This window comes from Microtus pennsylvanicus, chromosome 7 (genome assembly GCF_037038515.1).
Source record: "Microtus pennsylvanicus isolate mMicPen1 chromosome 7, mMicPen1.hap1, whole genome shotgun sequence".
Taxonomy (NCBI): domain Eukaryota; kingdom Metazoa; phylum Chordata; class Mammalia; order Rodentia; family Cricetidae; genus Microtus; species Microtus pennsylvanicus.
The window spans coordinates 2,722,141-2,735,359 of record NC_134585.1 but is presented as its reverse complement, the minus strand read 5'-3'; the positions used below and the strand labels follow the sequence as shown (position 1 = coordinate 2,735,359).

Below are 13,219 nucleotides of genomic sequence, written 5' to 3'. Positions count from 1 at the left end.
AACACCATTAAGCCAAAACCTTGTAAGTGAACATTGTAAAATGCAATATGTCTCTAAACTAACCTAAAAAATGTAAAAATTCCATAGTCCGTACCTAATGTTAAAAAGGGGCCCAAACACACCCCCAGTGCCACAGTTTCAGAAGCCTGAACTCTGGCTGTGGTCCCAGCTAGCTGATAAACCTTTTGTGCCCCGTGGTAATTTTCCCAACCCCCCCCAATAAAGTTTGCTTCTGGTTTCACAGACTTCGGTGGTCTGTCTCCCATTTTCTGCCTTCAGACCGAACAGCAGTCCGTCTGTGGGGCATTTTCTTGGTTAATGATTGACGTGGGAGAGCCCAGCCCATGTGGGTGGCGCCATCCCTGGGCAGGTGGTCCTGAGTTATGCCTCTCCCCATGGCTTGCTCAGTCTGCTGAGCCGTGGGAAGAGAGCCAGGAAGCAGCTATTTCTCCCATTCCTTTGTGGCCCCAGCTTCAGTTCCTACCTCCAAGTTCCTGTCTTGAGTTTCTATTCTGACTTTCTGTGATCTGTGATCTGCAGGGTTAAATAACCTGCAAAACGCAGCAGGACGCTGACCTCTAAAACTTTCTTCACCCTCAGCTACCCACGATCACCGTTAGCTGATGGTGGCATTCTCAACACCATCGCCTTTTCTGAAGAAACACTTGCACGGCTGCTTGCGGTCCTCCAGAAGTGTAACCTTTCGGTATCGCTCTCCTCCCTTTGAAGTTTACGGGCTGTCCATCCCATCCAGATGCACCCACACAGCCTCCGAAAAAACGGGATTGATATCATCCCAGGTCCATCCTTAACACCCATGACAGAGCACACAGCAGGAGAGCATGCTTGTGTGCACCCACCATGACATATGACCCGAGAGGACCATCATGGCTAAGGAATCTATGGGATAAAACCAGAGTGGAAAATGTGTCAGGGCAACAAACCTGGAGCCTTCAGAGTACAGCATCATCAGTGCCCAGAGTCCTAGGACAGGCTGGTACTCCGTGGGGTTCTACCACAGTCAGGCTAGTCTCACATAAAGCAAACGATTTCTTGATTGCAATGGTGATGTACTCTTGGGAGGGGGTGTGAGAAGAAGGCTGAGAAATCGGGAAAACACTTTCCTTATGAAGTTCTATTTACCCTGATGTGCAATCATTACACTAGGTGAGGATTTAGAATTAACCAAAGCGTCTTTGCAAACTCGCCTTGTGTCTTAATCCTTCTGAGCAAAAAATAGAGGAACTAGGTCTAGAAACGCGGTAGGTTTTCACTGGATCCCCACGTGGAAGCAGAAGCAGGGTGGAGAAGAGGTCCCTCAGCAGAAAGAAGTGCAGGGAATTCACCATCGTTCCTGGGCTGGGGAACAGTATGGTCCAGAGGGAGGTCCTGCAAACACTGGGGAGCCATGACATGGAGACTGTCAAGGTAAGGGGCGTGGCTAAGGGGTTCATGGTGGTGCTAAGAAACGGTCTCCTGGGCTCTCAGACAACTGGGGTATCTTTCCCAAAGAAATGCCAGGGACACCTTTGTCATTCACACAAAGCCTTTTTCCAGAGACAGCCCTGAACAGGCCCATGGTCTCGCTCATCCCTCCATGGGGAGAACATGTTATCCGTAGACTAAGGGAGGGAAGACAAGAGGCAGAGAGAAATGGTGATTTTAAGCTTGGCTCAATTTCCTTGCATTTTCTCCCACACTTTCCAGTTTGGCAAAGGATTCTGATTGTCCTCTATCCATCCCCAGAATCCATGCTGTGTTCCTCTCTCACCTCCTGCCCATTATCTAGGAGAGGCTCCTGTGAAGCTCACTATCTCAGAGAGGGAGCCAGACAGGCTAATTCTACCCTGCCTCCCAGCTCACCTTTTCCTGGATGTATGCAGGGCTCTCTGTAAGCCTTGCTTGAGATGCTTCGGGAGTTTGAGGGCCTGGGAGGGAGCCTTAGGTGGACATTTGAGGGGTTCAGAAAACTGGAGGCAAGACGGTTCCTCTCAGGAAACTTCGGGAGTTTCAAAACCAAAGGTAAAATAAGATTAGAAAAGAGAACTTCAACACAGACATAGAACAGTAATAATCACATGGCTATGAGGTGCAGCCAAGAGCTGGAGCAAACGAATTCTTTCTAAACCATATGAGTTCCAGTTAGTGGTGTATCTCGGAATCCTAGAACCTGATGGTTGAGTTAATCTGATATTATTGCTGATGCTTAGGACTTTGGGGTGATCTATAGAACTGCTTGGATGCCTCTGTTTCCTCGTCTGACAGTGGGTTGGATGGTAATCCTTAGCATCAATTTTTTGAAATTATCTAAACTAACCTATGGGAAGCAAGGGTGTCTGTAACACACCCATTTAGCCATGTTGCTAGCAAGTTCTATCATGTCTGCTGGACACACATGAATTTATCTGATGCTTTGATACATTGTCATCTCCTGGTCAGTTCTCCCATTCATAAAAAAGAAAGAATTGAAGAGATGTGAATATGTTTCAACTTTCTGATTCTCATTCACCCAAATTTTCTCTGTGGACATTGATTAAATCCACCTCATCCAGCTGGAGTTACACATCATGGACAGCTGGGCCCTCCCATCACACTCCCGTGTCGTGAGCAAGGAGAGAAAAGCTTGCTGTCCTTCAAGCCTGTGAACAACCATATTCCTGCTCACAATGACAGAAAAACTCAAGCGAGCCATAATTAGGCTGGCGGGAGGGCTCAGGGGCTAAAGGCACATACTCCTCCAGGGGACCAGAATTCAATTCCCGACACCCACCTCAGGAAGGGCTAAAGGCACATACTCCTCCAGGGGACCAGAATTCAATTCCCGACACCCACCTCAGGAAGGGCTAAAGGCACATACTCCTCCAGGGGACCAGAGTTCAATTCCAAGCACCCACCTCAGGAAGCTCACAACTGCCTATAACTACAGTTCCATGGGATCTGATGTGCTGGGAACCTCCGTCAGCCAATGACCTTTAAGAGGCATGACCTTTTGGGTACCCAGAGAAAACCACAGACCTGCCCAGCTCGTTCTCTCTCTCTCTCTCTCTCTCTCTCTCTCTCTCTCTCTCTCTCTCTCTCTCTCTCTCTCTCTCTCTCTCGGAGTTAGCTTGAGATTATTTGACTTGTGCCCCCCCCCACTTTTAACATGTTCAGTAACACTGATGGCCCCTCTGGACTCCGGGGACACTTATGCGCATGTGCACTAACACACAAACACAACATACACAGAGAGAAAAAGAGAAAGAGATGAAACTCACAGATAATTAAAAATAAAACAATTATTTTAAAGGGAAGAACAAAAACACTAATTTATATCCTTGACATTCTAGACCGAAGGTTGTTCAAGCAGGTCCTAAGAGAGAAGAATGAAACAAGTACAGACAGAATTCTCCAACAAAACTGTATATCACGAAGCTAAGTTAAAAGTGAAAAATGAGCTTTCAGAAGAAATCGTTTGGAGAAAATGGCTCCCTTGTAGATGGAGATATTCACTAAGATCATGTGACTTTCAGCGGTTGCCAAGAGATGACAATATACAGTGGAGTAGGAAAATGCAAAATTGGGGGCTGGAGAGACGGCTAGGTGGTTAGGAGCACGGGCTGCTCATGCAGAGGACCCGGGTTTAGTTACCAGCACCCACGTGACAGCTCACAACTGCCTGTAACGCTGGGTCTGGGCATCTGGCATCCCCTTCTGTCCTCCATGGACTCTGCACACATGCAGTGCACACACGCATGCGGACAAAATACCCACACACATGAAATACTTCTTTTTTTAAATGCAAGTCTATTGAGAGTTGCCAGAGCCTTCTGTCATTTTGTTTTTGTTTGAGGCATGGTCTTCTGTAGTTCATGTACTGAGGCTCAACACTGTCAGAAGTCAGTCATGGAGTAGGGGAGAAGCATGCTTGGCTTCGTCTCTAAATCAGTTAACCATGTGAGTGACCCTCAGATCTGAACATCGGACCTGCTTGCCTCTCCCTGGTAGTGTAGGAGGCAGCTTACGGTGAGAAGTCTCCAGAGCAATCTACAGCTGCTTACTCTACGCTCAGCCCAGTGCAAAGTCCTCTGGACGATTTAATTCCACTCCTGAAGTAACTGAAGAGCTGGAGATGGCTATGACTTCTGCTAGACTCCTCTAAAGCCAGAGCCCGGGGGAAAGCCTGTGTGTCCTCCTTAAGGAGAACATCTCTGAAAATCCGACACCCTGGCCCCAGCAGCCACACCCTTGAGTAGTGGCCACAGTAACACAGGTGCAGATGGTCTCCAGGGCCAGGCTTCGGGTCACTGAGGATCCCAGGAGCTTCCAGGAACCCACAGCTCTGTCCAGACGGTGAGCAAGGAGTTTGTGCCTGTGAGCACATCTGTCCAAGGGAGGTGTGGGCCTGAAGAAAGGGGGGTGGAAGTCATGAGGACGTAGTGAGAAATAGTACCTTTATTGGGAAATAAGTAAATGAACAAACAGAAGAGTGAGGATAGACCTGATGTGGGAATGGTCTGCTTCTTTGTGTGACTCCACCCCACCACACTGAACTCAGGGACTCCAACTCCAAGCTCCTCTGTGAGACCGTGGACCCACAGAAAGGCAAGAGAGTCCTCCTCCCCCAGCACAGAAAATGCTTGGCCGTTTCACATGCCTGTGAGGAAACTGTTGGCCTTTAGAGTAAAGGATCTGAAAGGCCTTGGGGGGAGGGGGGAGATTGGTGGGTTTTGTCTTAAGGGGTTTGTAGGAGACAGAGATAGAAACCTGAGAATAACGTTAAGTCTTTGAACGGGGATTTTCCTGAACTTCCCCCACCATTGCCTTCCTACAGGTGAACCGGCCTTGGCTTTCTTCCCCTCTGGAGATGAAGGGCTCTCCGGCCATCCCTCAAGCTGCCTGTCTCCTCCCTCTGCTCCTCCTGGTGTCCACCGGAGTCTCGGGAGGTCAGCGTTCTGCCTTCTGTCCTGTGCTTACTATCTCTTTTTTAATGGCTTCTCTCAAGTAAATGCAATCACTCGGCCAAGAAAATGTCCTCCCCGAACCTTTGGGTAGTTTTTATAAAGCTCAGAACTGTGACATCTACCTGAACCTTCGCTGAATGTGGGTGACTTGAGGCTGTTAACACCTCTGGTGTCTGTCTGTTGAGATATCCTTCGTGAGGTTCACAGCATGCATCATTTTCTCCTGACTGTGGCCAGCTGCCAGACAAGAAGCTGCTTAAAGGGGAGGTGGTTAGTTTAGCTTATGGTTTGAGGGTTTGGACCACTGTGACAAGGAAGGCGTTTGGATTCCGAATTCTTGGTTGTGACCTTGAAGAAATCTCTTATTCTCTCTGGGACACTAGCCTTTCCTTCATAAAGAAGAAACACCCTCTTAGATGAAGTCCCCAGACTCTGGAGAGAACTTAGAAAGGAGATCATGTGAATGGCATAGTCGGGTATTATCTCCCAAATCTGATGTCAGGTGGTAAATAGAAAAATCAAAATGAAACCCAAAGCTGCACAAACCAGACAACTGGTCTACTACTGTGGGAACTCCTTCAGCCAATAGCCTTTGAGATTACCCCCAAAGTGGGCTGGTGTCTTAAAAGCTATTGGCTGAGGGAGTTCCCACAGCACCTCCCTATTTTGTTTAACTATCAAACACATGCTAGACAACTCATCTACCATCAAACACTAATGTCCAGCCAGGCGGTGGTGGCGCACGCCTTTAATCCCAGCACTCGGGAGGCAGAGGCAGGCGGATCTCTGTGAGTTCGAGGCCACCCTGGTCTACAAGAGCTAGTTCCAGGACAGGAACCAAAAGCTACGGAGAAACCCTGTCTTGAAAAATCCAAAAAAAAAACCCCACTAATGTCCATAAATACTGATTCAAAATTCTGTAAGTCTTTGTGTAAAAACACTTGTTGGGAAGGTATGTGTGTGTATAGATGTATGTATTCACGTGTGTATGCATGTGTGTATATGTATATGCATATGTGTAAAGTTATCACAACATTGTTTATAGTAATAAGGTGGAAGTGCTATAAATGTTACCAATTAGGAGAAGCTTGACCGTAATGGTATAGACTGTTAAAGATAAATGAGTAGGGTATCGCTGACCATATGTACTAAAACAGTTGGGAGTCCGCCATTGCCAAACCTGATGATAATGTTGCATTCATGTGAAACCATGATTCCTCACTGCACCGTGGCTTCACCTGAACTGAAATAGTCTTTCTAAATTGTATGCATATGGCATGTATGTACACTGACACCAGTGTTACGCACCTCAGAGTCACAGGGGCCCCCTCATCCGGAAGCAATGAAGAACTGAAAAGAGCCTTGCCCCAGTCTAGGAATGGCCACTGTGATGCTCCTGTCCTGGAGCATCACTCTCTCTGGGCTCATGGCCAGGGCTCTCAACTCCAAGTTCACACAGAGTTCCCTAGCACAGCTGTCCCTGCCAGAACTCTGTTCAACCCAAAGTCACCTCATTTTAGGCTTATAGGACTCTCTCTCTCTCTCTCTCTCTCTCTCTCTCTCTCTCTCTCTCTCTCTCTCCCTCCCTCCCTCCCTCTCTCTCCTGCTGTTTTTGTGATCTTGGCTATGTTGACAAACCTGGAGAATGTCCATTTCCTAAACTGTTCAATGAGATAAGTCCATGTATTTCAGTAGATTCTAAATAATAAAGAATCTGACATTTCTGAATAAGTGTTGATATTGTGAAAGTCCCAAGAACACATACATACACAGAGACTGAGATATTTATACACATTTCTATAACTATTAAAATTTTATCTATTCAATCTTAATTTTTTTTTCAAGACAGGGTTTCTCTGTGTAGCCCTGGCTATCCTAGAACTCATTCTGTAGACCAGGCTGGCCTCAAACTCACAGAGATCCACCTCTCTCTGCCTCCTAAGTGCTGGGATTAAAGGGTGCACCACCACTACTCGGCTTAATACTTCATAAAAGTAATACAACGAGAAATATGTTTAGTCCCCTAAATATGAAAATACAGGATTGTTTGTTGGAAGTCTCATGTCTCTAACTCACTTCCACAATCCATGTCTGTTTCCCAGAAGTGTCTCAGTTTTTTGTGAAGGGACCAACTGAGCCCATCATGGTCCTGCTTGGGACTGACGCCACCCTGCCCTGCCAGCTGTTTCCTGGACAGAGTGCATCCCACATGCACATCCGTTGGTACCGTGCCCAGCTCACCCCTGCTGTGCTGGTGTTCCACGAAGGACAGGAACAAGGGGATGCACAGATGCCGGAGTACCGAGGCAGAACCCAGATGGGGACAGAGGCCATCGCCATGGGAAATGTGGCTCTGCAAATACAGCAGGTCCAGGCTTCTGACGATGGCCTGTATCACTGCCAAGTTACATATGGCTTCACCTCCCAAGAGGCCGCCGTGGAGCTGCGTGTCATAGGTATGTGAGCCTGGCACAGGATGTCAGTTGTGATGTAAGACAAACAGCAAACTGTCTGTAACCCTCCTTACCCCCAACCTGGAGCTGCCTGTGATCCTGGATGTGCTGATGTATGGGTGGGACATCCGTTCCCTGGATGTGCTGATGTATCTGTGGGACATCCGTTCCCTGGATGTGCTGATGTATCTGTGGGACATCTGTTCCCTGGATGTGCTGATGTATGGGTGGGACATCCGTTCCCTGGATGTGCTGATGTATCTGTGGGACACCCATTCCCTGGGTGTGTTGATGTATCTGTGGGACATCCGTTCCCTGGATGTGCTGATGTATCTGTGTGATATTCATTGCTTGCAGTGTCCAGTGGGAGTACTGTCTGCCTCAGATGTTAACAACACAGACTTCATATTTCTGAACCTAAGGTGTGTGTGTGTGTGTGTGTGTGTGTGTGTGTCTGTGTGTGTGTGTACAAGCATGCACACATACACATGTGTATATTTGTTTATGTGTGAAGGCAGAGTTCAACCTCAGGTCACTGTCCACCATGTTTTCTGAGACAGGACCATCAACCCAGCTAGGCAGGGTGGTAAGTGAGCCCCAGAGACCCACCTGCCTCTGGTCCCCAAGCTTGTACCACCTCACTCAGGTTCCACGTGGGTTTGGGGAAGTGAACTTGGGTCCTCATGGTTGCACAAGCACTCTGCTGACCGACGTACTTGTCCAGGCCTCTGAGCCTGTTTTGTATCCTAAAAGATCCCAGGAAGTATATCCGGTAGTAACACTGACCCCCTCTGAGATCAACTTCCAGTACATCAGGACAGAAAATACAACTAGACCCATTTTCAAATTTAGCATTTCCTAGATCTACTTTAACCTCTCTGAGTCCAAGATGAAACTGAGTCTCGGGGTAGCCTCAGCTGACCTCAGCTCCGGGCTGCTCTTCCTTCCCTCAAGCACTCTGGCCCCCAAAACAGCAGGCCTCAACAGGTGTCTTCTCTCCTCAGGGTTAGGCTCTGCCCCTCTTGTTCGCATGACAGGGCCCGAGAACAATGGGATCCGGGTGTCATGTTCCTCAAGTGGCTGGTTCCCCAAACCCACAGTGCAGTGGAGAGACACCGTGGGGAACACTCTACTGTCCTCCTCGGAGTCACAGACCCAAGACGGAGACGGGCTCTTCCGCGTGGAAGCATCTCTTTTGGTCACAGATAGAGCTGTAGGCAACGTGATCTGCTCCATCCAAAATCCCCTCCATGACCAGGAGAAAGCAAAGGCCATCTTCCTCCCAGGTCAGTGAGGGCCAAACTCCCAGGCAGGGGAATGGGAGGGGGAGGGGCGGGGCTGAAAGGAGCTGCTTCAGGCAGGAGCTGCTTCAGGCAGGTTTCTGACTCTGCTCATGCCCTGTCAGAGCCCTTCTTCCCCAGGACTTCTCCATGGAGAAGCGCTCTGGCTGCCTGCCTCCCCGTGCTATTTATCCTGTTCAGTGCCATCAGCCTTGCTACCTGGAAAGTGCACCAAGCCAAAAAGCAAGAGATAAAGAAAAAGTCAGAAGAATTTCAGGAAACGCAACAGATGAGGAAGGAAATGAAAATTGCAGTGAAAATCAGAGGTATAAACGGGGACAATAGAATAAGTCAGGGGTTCATAGAGAGGCTGGGAGGGGGTCGAGGCAGCTAGGGAGGTATGGGGTGCGGGGGCTGCACAGAGCGGACCTCAGGCTCTGAAGGGCAGCCTCAAACCACAGCCCACGCCTTCCCACCCTGCTCATCACGATCCCATGCTTCTCCACACCCTTCTTCCAGAGGGTGCGGCTGCTTCTCTGGCACCTGCTTCTCTTCCTATGAATTGGTCAAGAACCTGCTTCAGAAAGAGCCCTAAGACACCTTAAACTCCCAGGGCACCTTATGGGTTTACAGTGGCCATATGGCCACGCTCATCTCCCTAACTGTGCGGCCCCTAAGGGAAGTCAACCGTACCTCATTTAGCCACTCTTCAGATTCGGGGGATTTCTCACAAACCTTCCCTTTCTTTCAGATGACCTCAAGGCTGACTTGGGTGAGTGTGACTTCTCCTCCCTCTCTGTAGCATTTGCTTCTCTCGCGCCACTCGGGACGTTCACCGAATGTTATTTCTTTCAGATCGGCGGAAGGCTCTGTACAGAGAAGGTAAGAGACCAGGCGTCCTGCACCCAGATGCCCTGATGTCAACTCCCCCTCGGTACCCTCGTGAGGTGGGGAGGAGGGAACTGAAGGGTTTAAGGATGACTGGTGTGGAAAGCTGAGGGGGAAGGGGGAAGTGTGAGACCACAGGTCAGCACTCAGCTGTCTCGGATCTGTTCTGTTGCAGATTGGAAGAAAGCCCTTCTGTACCCTGGTAAGTGCCCCGTGGGAATTGAGTCTTGCCAGCAGCTCTAAAACAATGGGCATCCTATCTGGAAAGAAACACACACCTCACACATGCACACTTTCATGGCTGCCGACTTGCAGACTGAAAAACAACAACAACCCTTTTGAGACAGAGCCTCGCACAACCAAGCCTGGATTACATGCTGTGTGGTTAAGGCTGGGTGTGAGCGCCTAGGCCTCCTGCCTCCACCTCCCAAATGCTAGGATTGCAGGTGTGCATCACCATGCCCAGCAAGTTGTGATCATTTATGTCGGGGATTCAAACAATCAGTTATTGTCTGTAGCTAAGAAAAAAGAAGAGATAACGATTTACTTATTGTGTACGTATGTTTATGTGATGTGTGCATAAGTGTGTATGTGTACACATGATGTGTGTGCATATGTATGTGCATGTGATGTGTGTGTGCATATATGTGTGTGATGTGTGCCTGAATGTGTATGATGTGTGTGTGACTGAGTGTATGTATGATGTGAGTATATATGTCATGTATCTGAGTATGTGTGAGTGTGTGAGTGAGTGTGTGTGTGTGTGCAGTGTGGGGTTCACAAACACACTAGGTTAATCCTTGATCTCATCTGTGCAATTTCCATACATCAGACATTGTGACACACGCAGGGGGCACAGCTGTCATCTCTGACCCTGTGGAAGTTGAAAGTCCCCAGGAAACATAAGTTAGGAATCAGGCAGTTACAGGCAGCCTGAGTGCTTGGAGGAGGTGACAGACAGGTGGGCCCTCCAGGGTGACAGACAGTTTATAAGCAGCTTCTGCTGAGACTTTAAAGATTTGTTCTAAGATGTTCCAGCAGTGCTGCAGAGACACCTCAGGGGCTGGGGAGAAGCCTCAGGGGCTGGGGAGATGCTTCAGGTATAAGGAGAAGCTTCAGAGGATGGGGAGATGCTTCAGGGGCCGAGGAGATGCTTCAGGGGCTGAGGAGAAGCCTCAGGGGCTGAGGAGACACCTCAGTAGCAATGGTTACCCTTGCAAACAACTCAAGTTCAGTTCCCATGGTTTATATATGGCGGTTCGCAACAATCCTCATTCCCCACCACCACCACCATCCCCACCCCACCCCAACACCCTTACCTGCATCCCCACCCTCACTCCACCCCCAGCATTGAGTCCCTGAGACAGCACAGAGAGCCACCTGCCTGCGGGAGTTTCTGGACACTAGAAAGTCCGAGGGACTTAGTGAGGCAGCCGTGGGAGGAGAAAGCCCTGGGTCTCCTTTCCGTTCCTTGAGGGTAGCTCTACCATCCACCCGCCTCTCTGCTCTCTTTCAGACTGGAGGAAGGAACTGTTCCAGCTGGGTGAGTCGGTTTGCGCTGGCTCGCCTCGACCTCTGTGATTTCATTTCTCGTTTTGGAGATGGGTATCAAGCCGTGCACGTGCCAGACAAACCGCTGAGCACTCCGGCCTCCGGTTTGCCCTCTGGCGTCTCGTGTGATCTTCCTAACAGACAGACATGTTGTTCGGGTTGAGAGTGGGGAGGGGAAGAAGGAGCCCTGCCTTGTGACCCTGTGCTGCAAGCCACTGCCAGGCTCGGTCTCGCTGGTTCTGTCCCCTTCTCCACACACTGGCCCAGCGTTCTTGTCTGTGGGATCCACTGGGTTGAACAACAGAACCATGGCCCCTTACTGAGGAGACGCCTAACTAAGGAAACACTGCTCCGAGGGGCGAGAACACTCAGCTTCCTTTTGTGAGGTCAGCTTGTGACCGCCCTTCCACAATAGATGAACAAGGCTCTCTCCTACCTCACTCCATGCTCTCCCAAGACCCTACAGTAGTATAGACAGAACAGAACGAGATGCAGAGCTCAGAATGCGCTGTGAGGGCCCATGGCTCAACACCTCAGGAGCATTGCTGCACCAGCCTCCAGACCCGGTTTCTTTAAGACTTTGCCGGTCCGACAGCCTCCAACACACAGCGCTAACTTTGAACACAGCGTTATTGGTATACATACTTTGCAGTTGTGGCTTCGTCTCCTCTTCACACCTCCTCCCTTTCCTCCCCAGCTCCTGTGAAGATAAATCATGAAGTGCCTGACCAGGACAAATCTGGTCCAGAGACAGAGGAGAGCAGCAGAGAGGAGACCACAGAGCCATCCCTCAGCAACCCACCAGGAGACCACAACGTCATCACACTGTACCAGGAAGGCTTCATGTTGGGGAGATACTACTGGGAGGTGGATGTCGGGGACACTGAGGATTGGACACTGGGAGTTTATGAACTGTACACTCAGGATGTGCCATCCAAAGAATCACTGAAGAAATTCAGAGTCTTGGAGAAGAAGGGAGATGAATACAGGGCTCTTACCTTCTGTTCCCAAAACGTTTCTCTGGAAGAGCGTCTGCTGCTGGAGACGCGGCCACTGAAGATCGCAGTCTTCTTGGATCAAGAGGACAATGACCTTTCTTTCTACAACATGACTGATGAGACCCACATCTTCTCCTTCGCCCAGGCCAGTTTCTTGGGATCGCTCTATCCTTACTTCACGCGTCACGCCAGGGACCTCTCTCCGTCACACAGTCCCAAGTGAGGCACACGGAGAACTCAGTGGGCGGCTGCAGCAGCATGTGGTTTGCAGACTCCAGGACTCTGGTCCTCCTGGGCAGGCACAGGCAACTCTGGCTGGGAGGCGCCTTTCCTGAGACTCCATGAGCCGCTGTGGCCAGTTTCTGGACATCATCCTGAGACTCCATGAGCCGCTGTGGCCAGTTTCTGGACATCAAGATTCTCAGACTATCAGCAGAAAAGACAGCTGTGCTTTGCATGGTGTTATGATTGCTTCCTTTTTGATATAAATCTGTTTAATCATTCCTAAGATGATTGAATCCATGGCTTCCTGAATCTGATAGCACATTAGCTCCCTGCTTATACACCGGTGGCATTATTATTATTATCATTATTATTATTATTATTAGTCATTCTCGTGAAAGTGTCTAATGCCCTCTGGGCACATTCCCCCAGTGTTATTCTCTGTTCATATCTAACATACCATACACCAGCAATGTGCTGGTCAGGCTTTTGTCAATTTGACTCCAGCTGGAGTCACTTGAGAAGAGGAAGCCTCAGTTGAGAAACGGCCTCCTTCAGATTGACCTGTAGGAAAGTCTGTAAGACATCTTCCTGATTGGTGGTTGATGTGGGAAGACCCAACTGTAGATGGTTCCACCCCTGGGCAGGTGGCCCTGGGGTAAATAAGAAAACAAACTGAGCAAGCCTTGGGGAGAGGAAGCTGGTAAGCAGGGTTCCTTTGTGGCCGCTGTAGCGGCTCCTGCCTCCAGGTTTTGGTCCTGAGTCCCAGCCTGACTTCCCTCAGTGATGGAGTGTGATCCAGGAGTCGTGAGAGGAAACCCTTTCCTCTCCAAGTGGCTCTTGGTCATTGTCTTAGTCATGTTCCACTGCTGTGAAGAGACACA

At 49.4% G+C, this 13,219-nt stretch overlaps 1 protein-coding gene across 1 annotated transcript; it reads left to right on the top strand.

Annotated features, from left to right (window-relative positions):
• The first annotated feature begins 3,854 nt into the window (after window positions 1–3,854).
• On the top strand, window positions 3,855–12,609 carry LOC142853612 (butyrophilin-like protein 1). Its single transcript, XM_075978776.1, has 10 exons — window positions 3,855–4,332; window positions 4,814–4,925; window positions 7,046–7,399; window positions 8,401–8,682; window positions 8,802–9,002; window positions 9,428–9,448; window positions 9,532–9,558; window positions 9,740–9,766; window positions 11,081–11,107; window positions 11,813–12,609. Exons 2-10 carry the CDS (start codon window positions 4,847–4,849, stop codon window positions 12,334–12,336), a joined length of 1,542 nt encoding a protein of 513 aa, XP_075834891.1. The 5' UTR covers window positions 3,855–4,332; window positions 4,814–4,846; the 3' UTR covers window positions 12,337–12,609.
• Window positions 12,610–13,219: the final 610 nt, after the last annotated feature.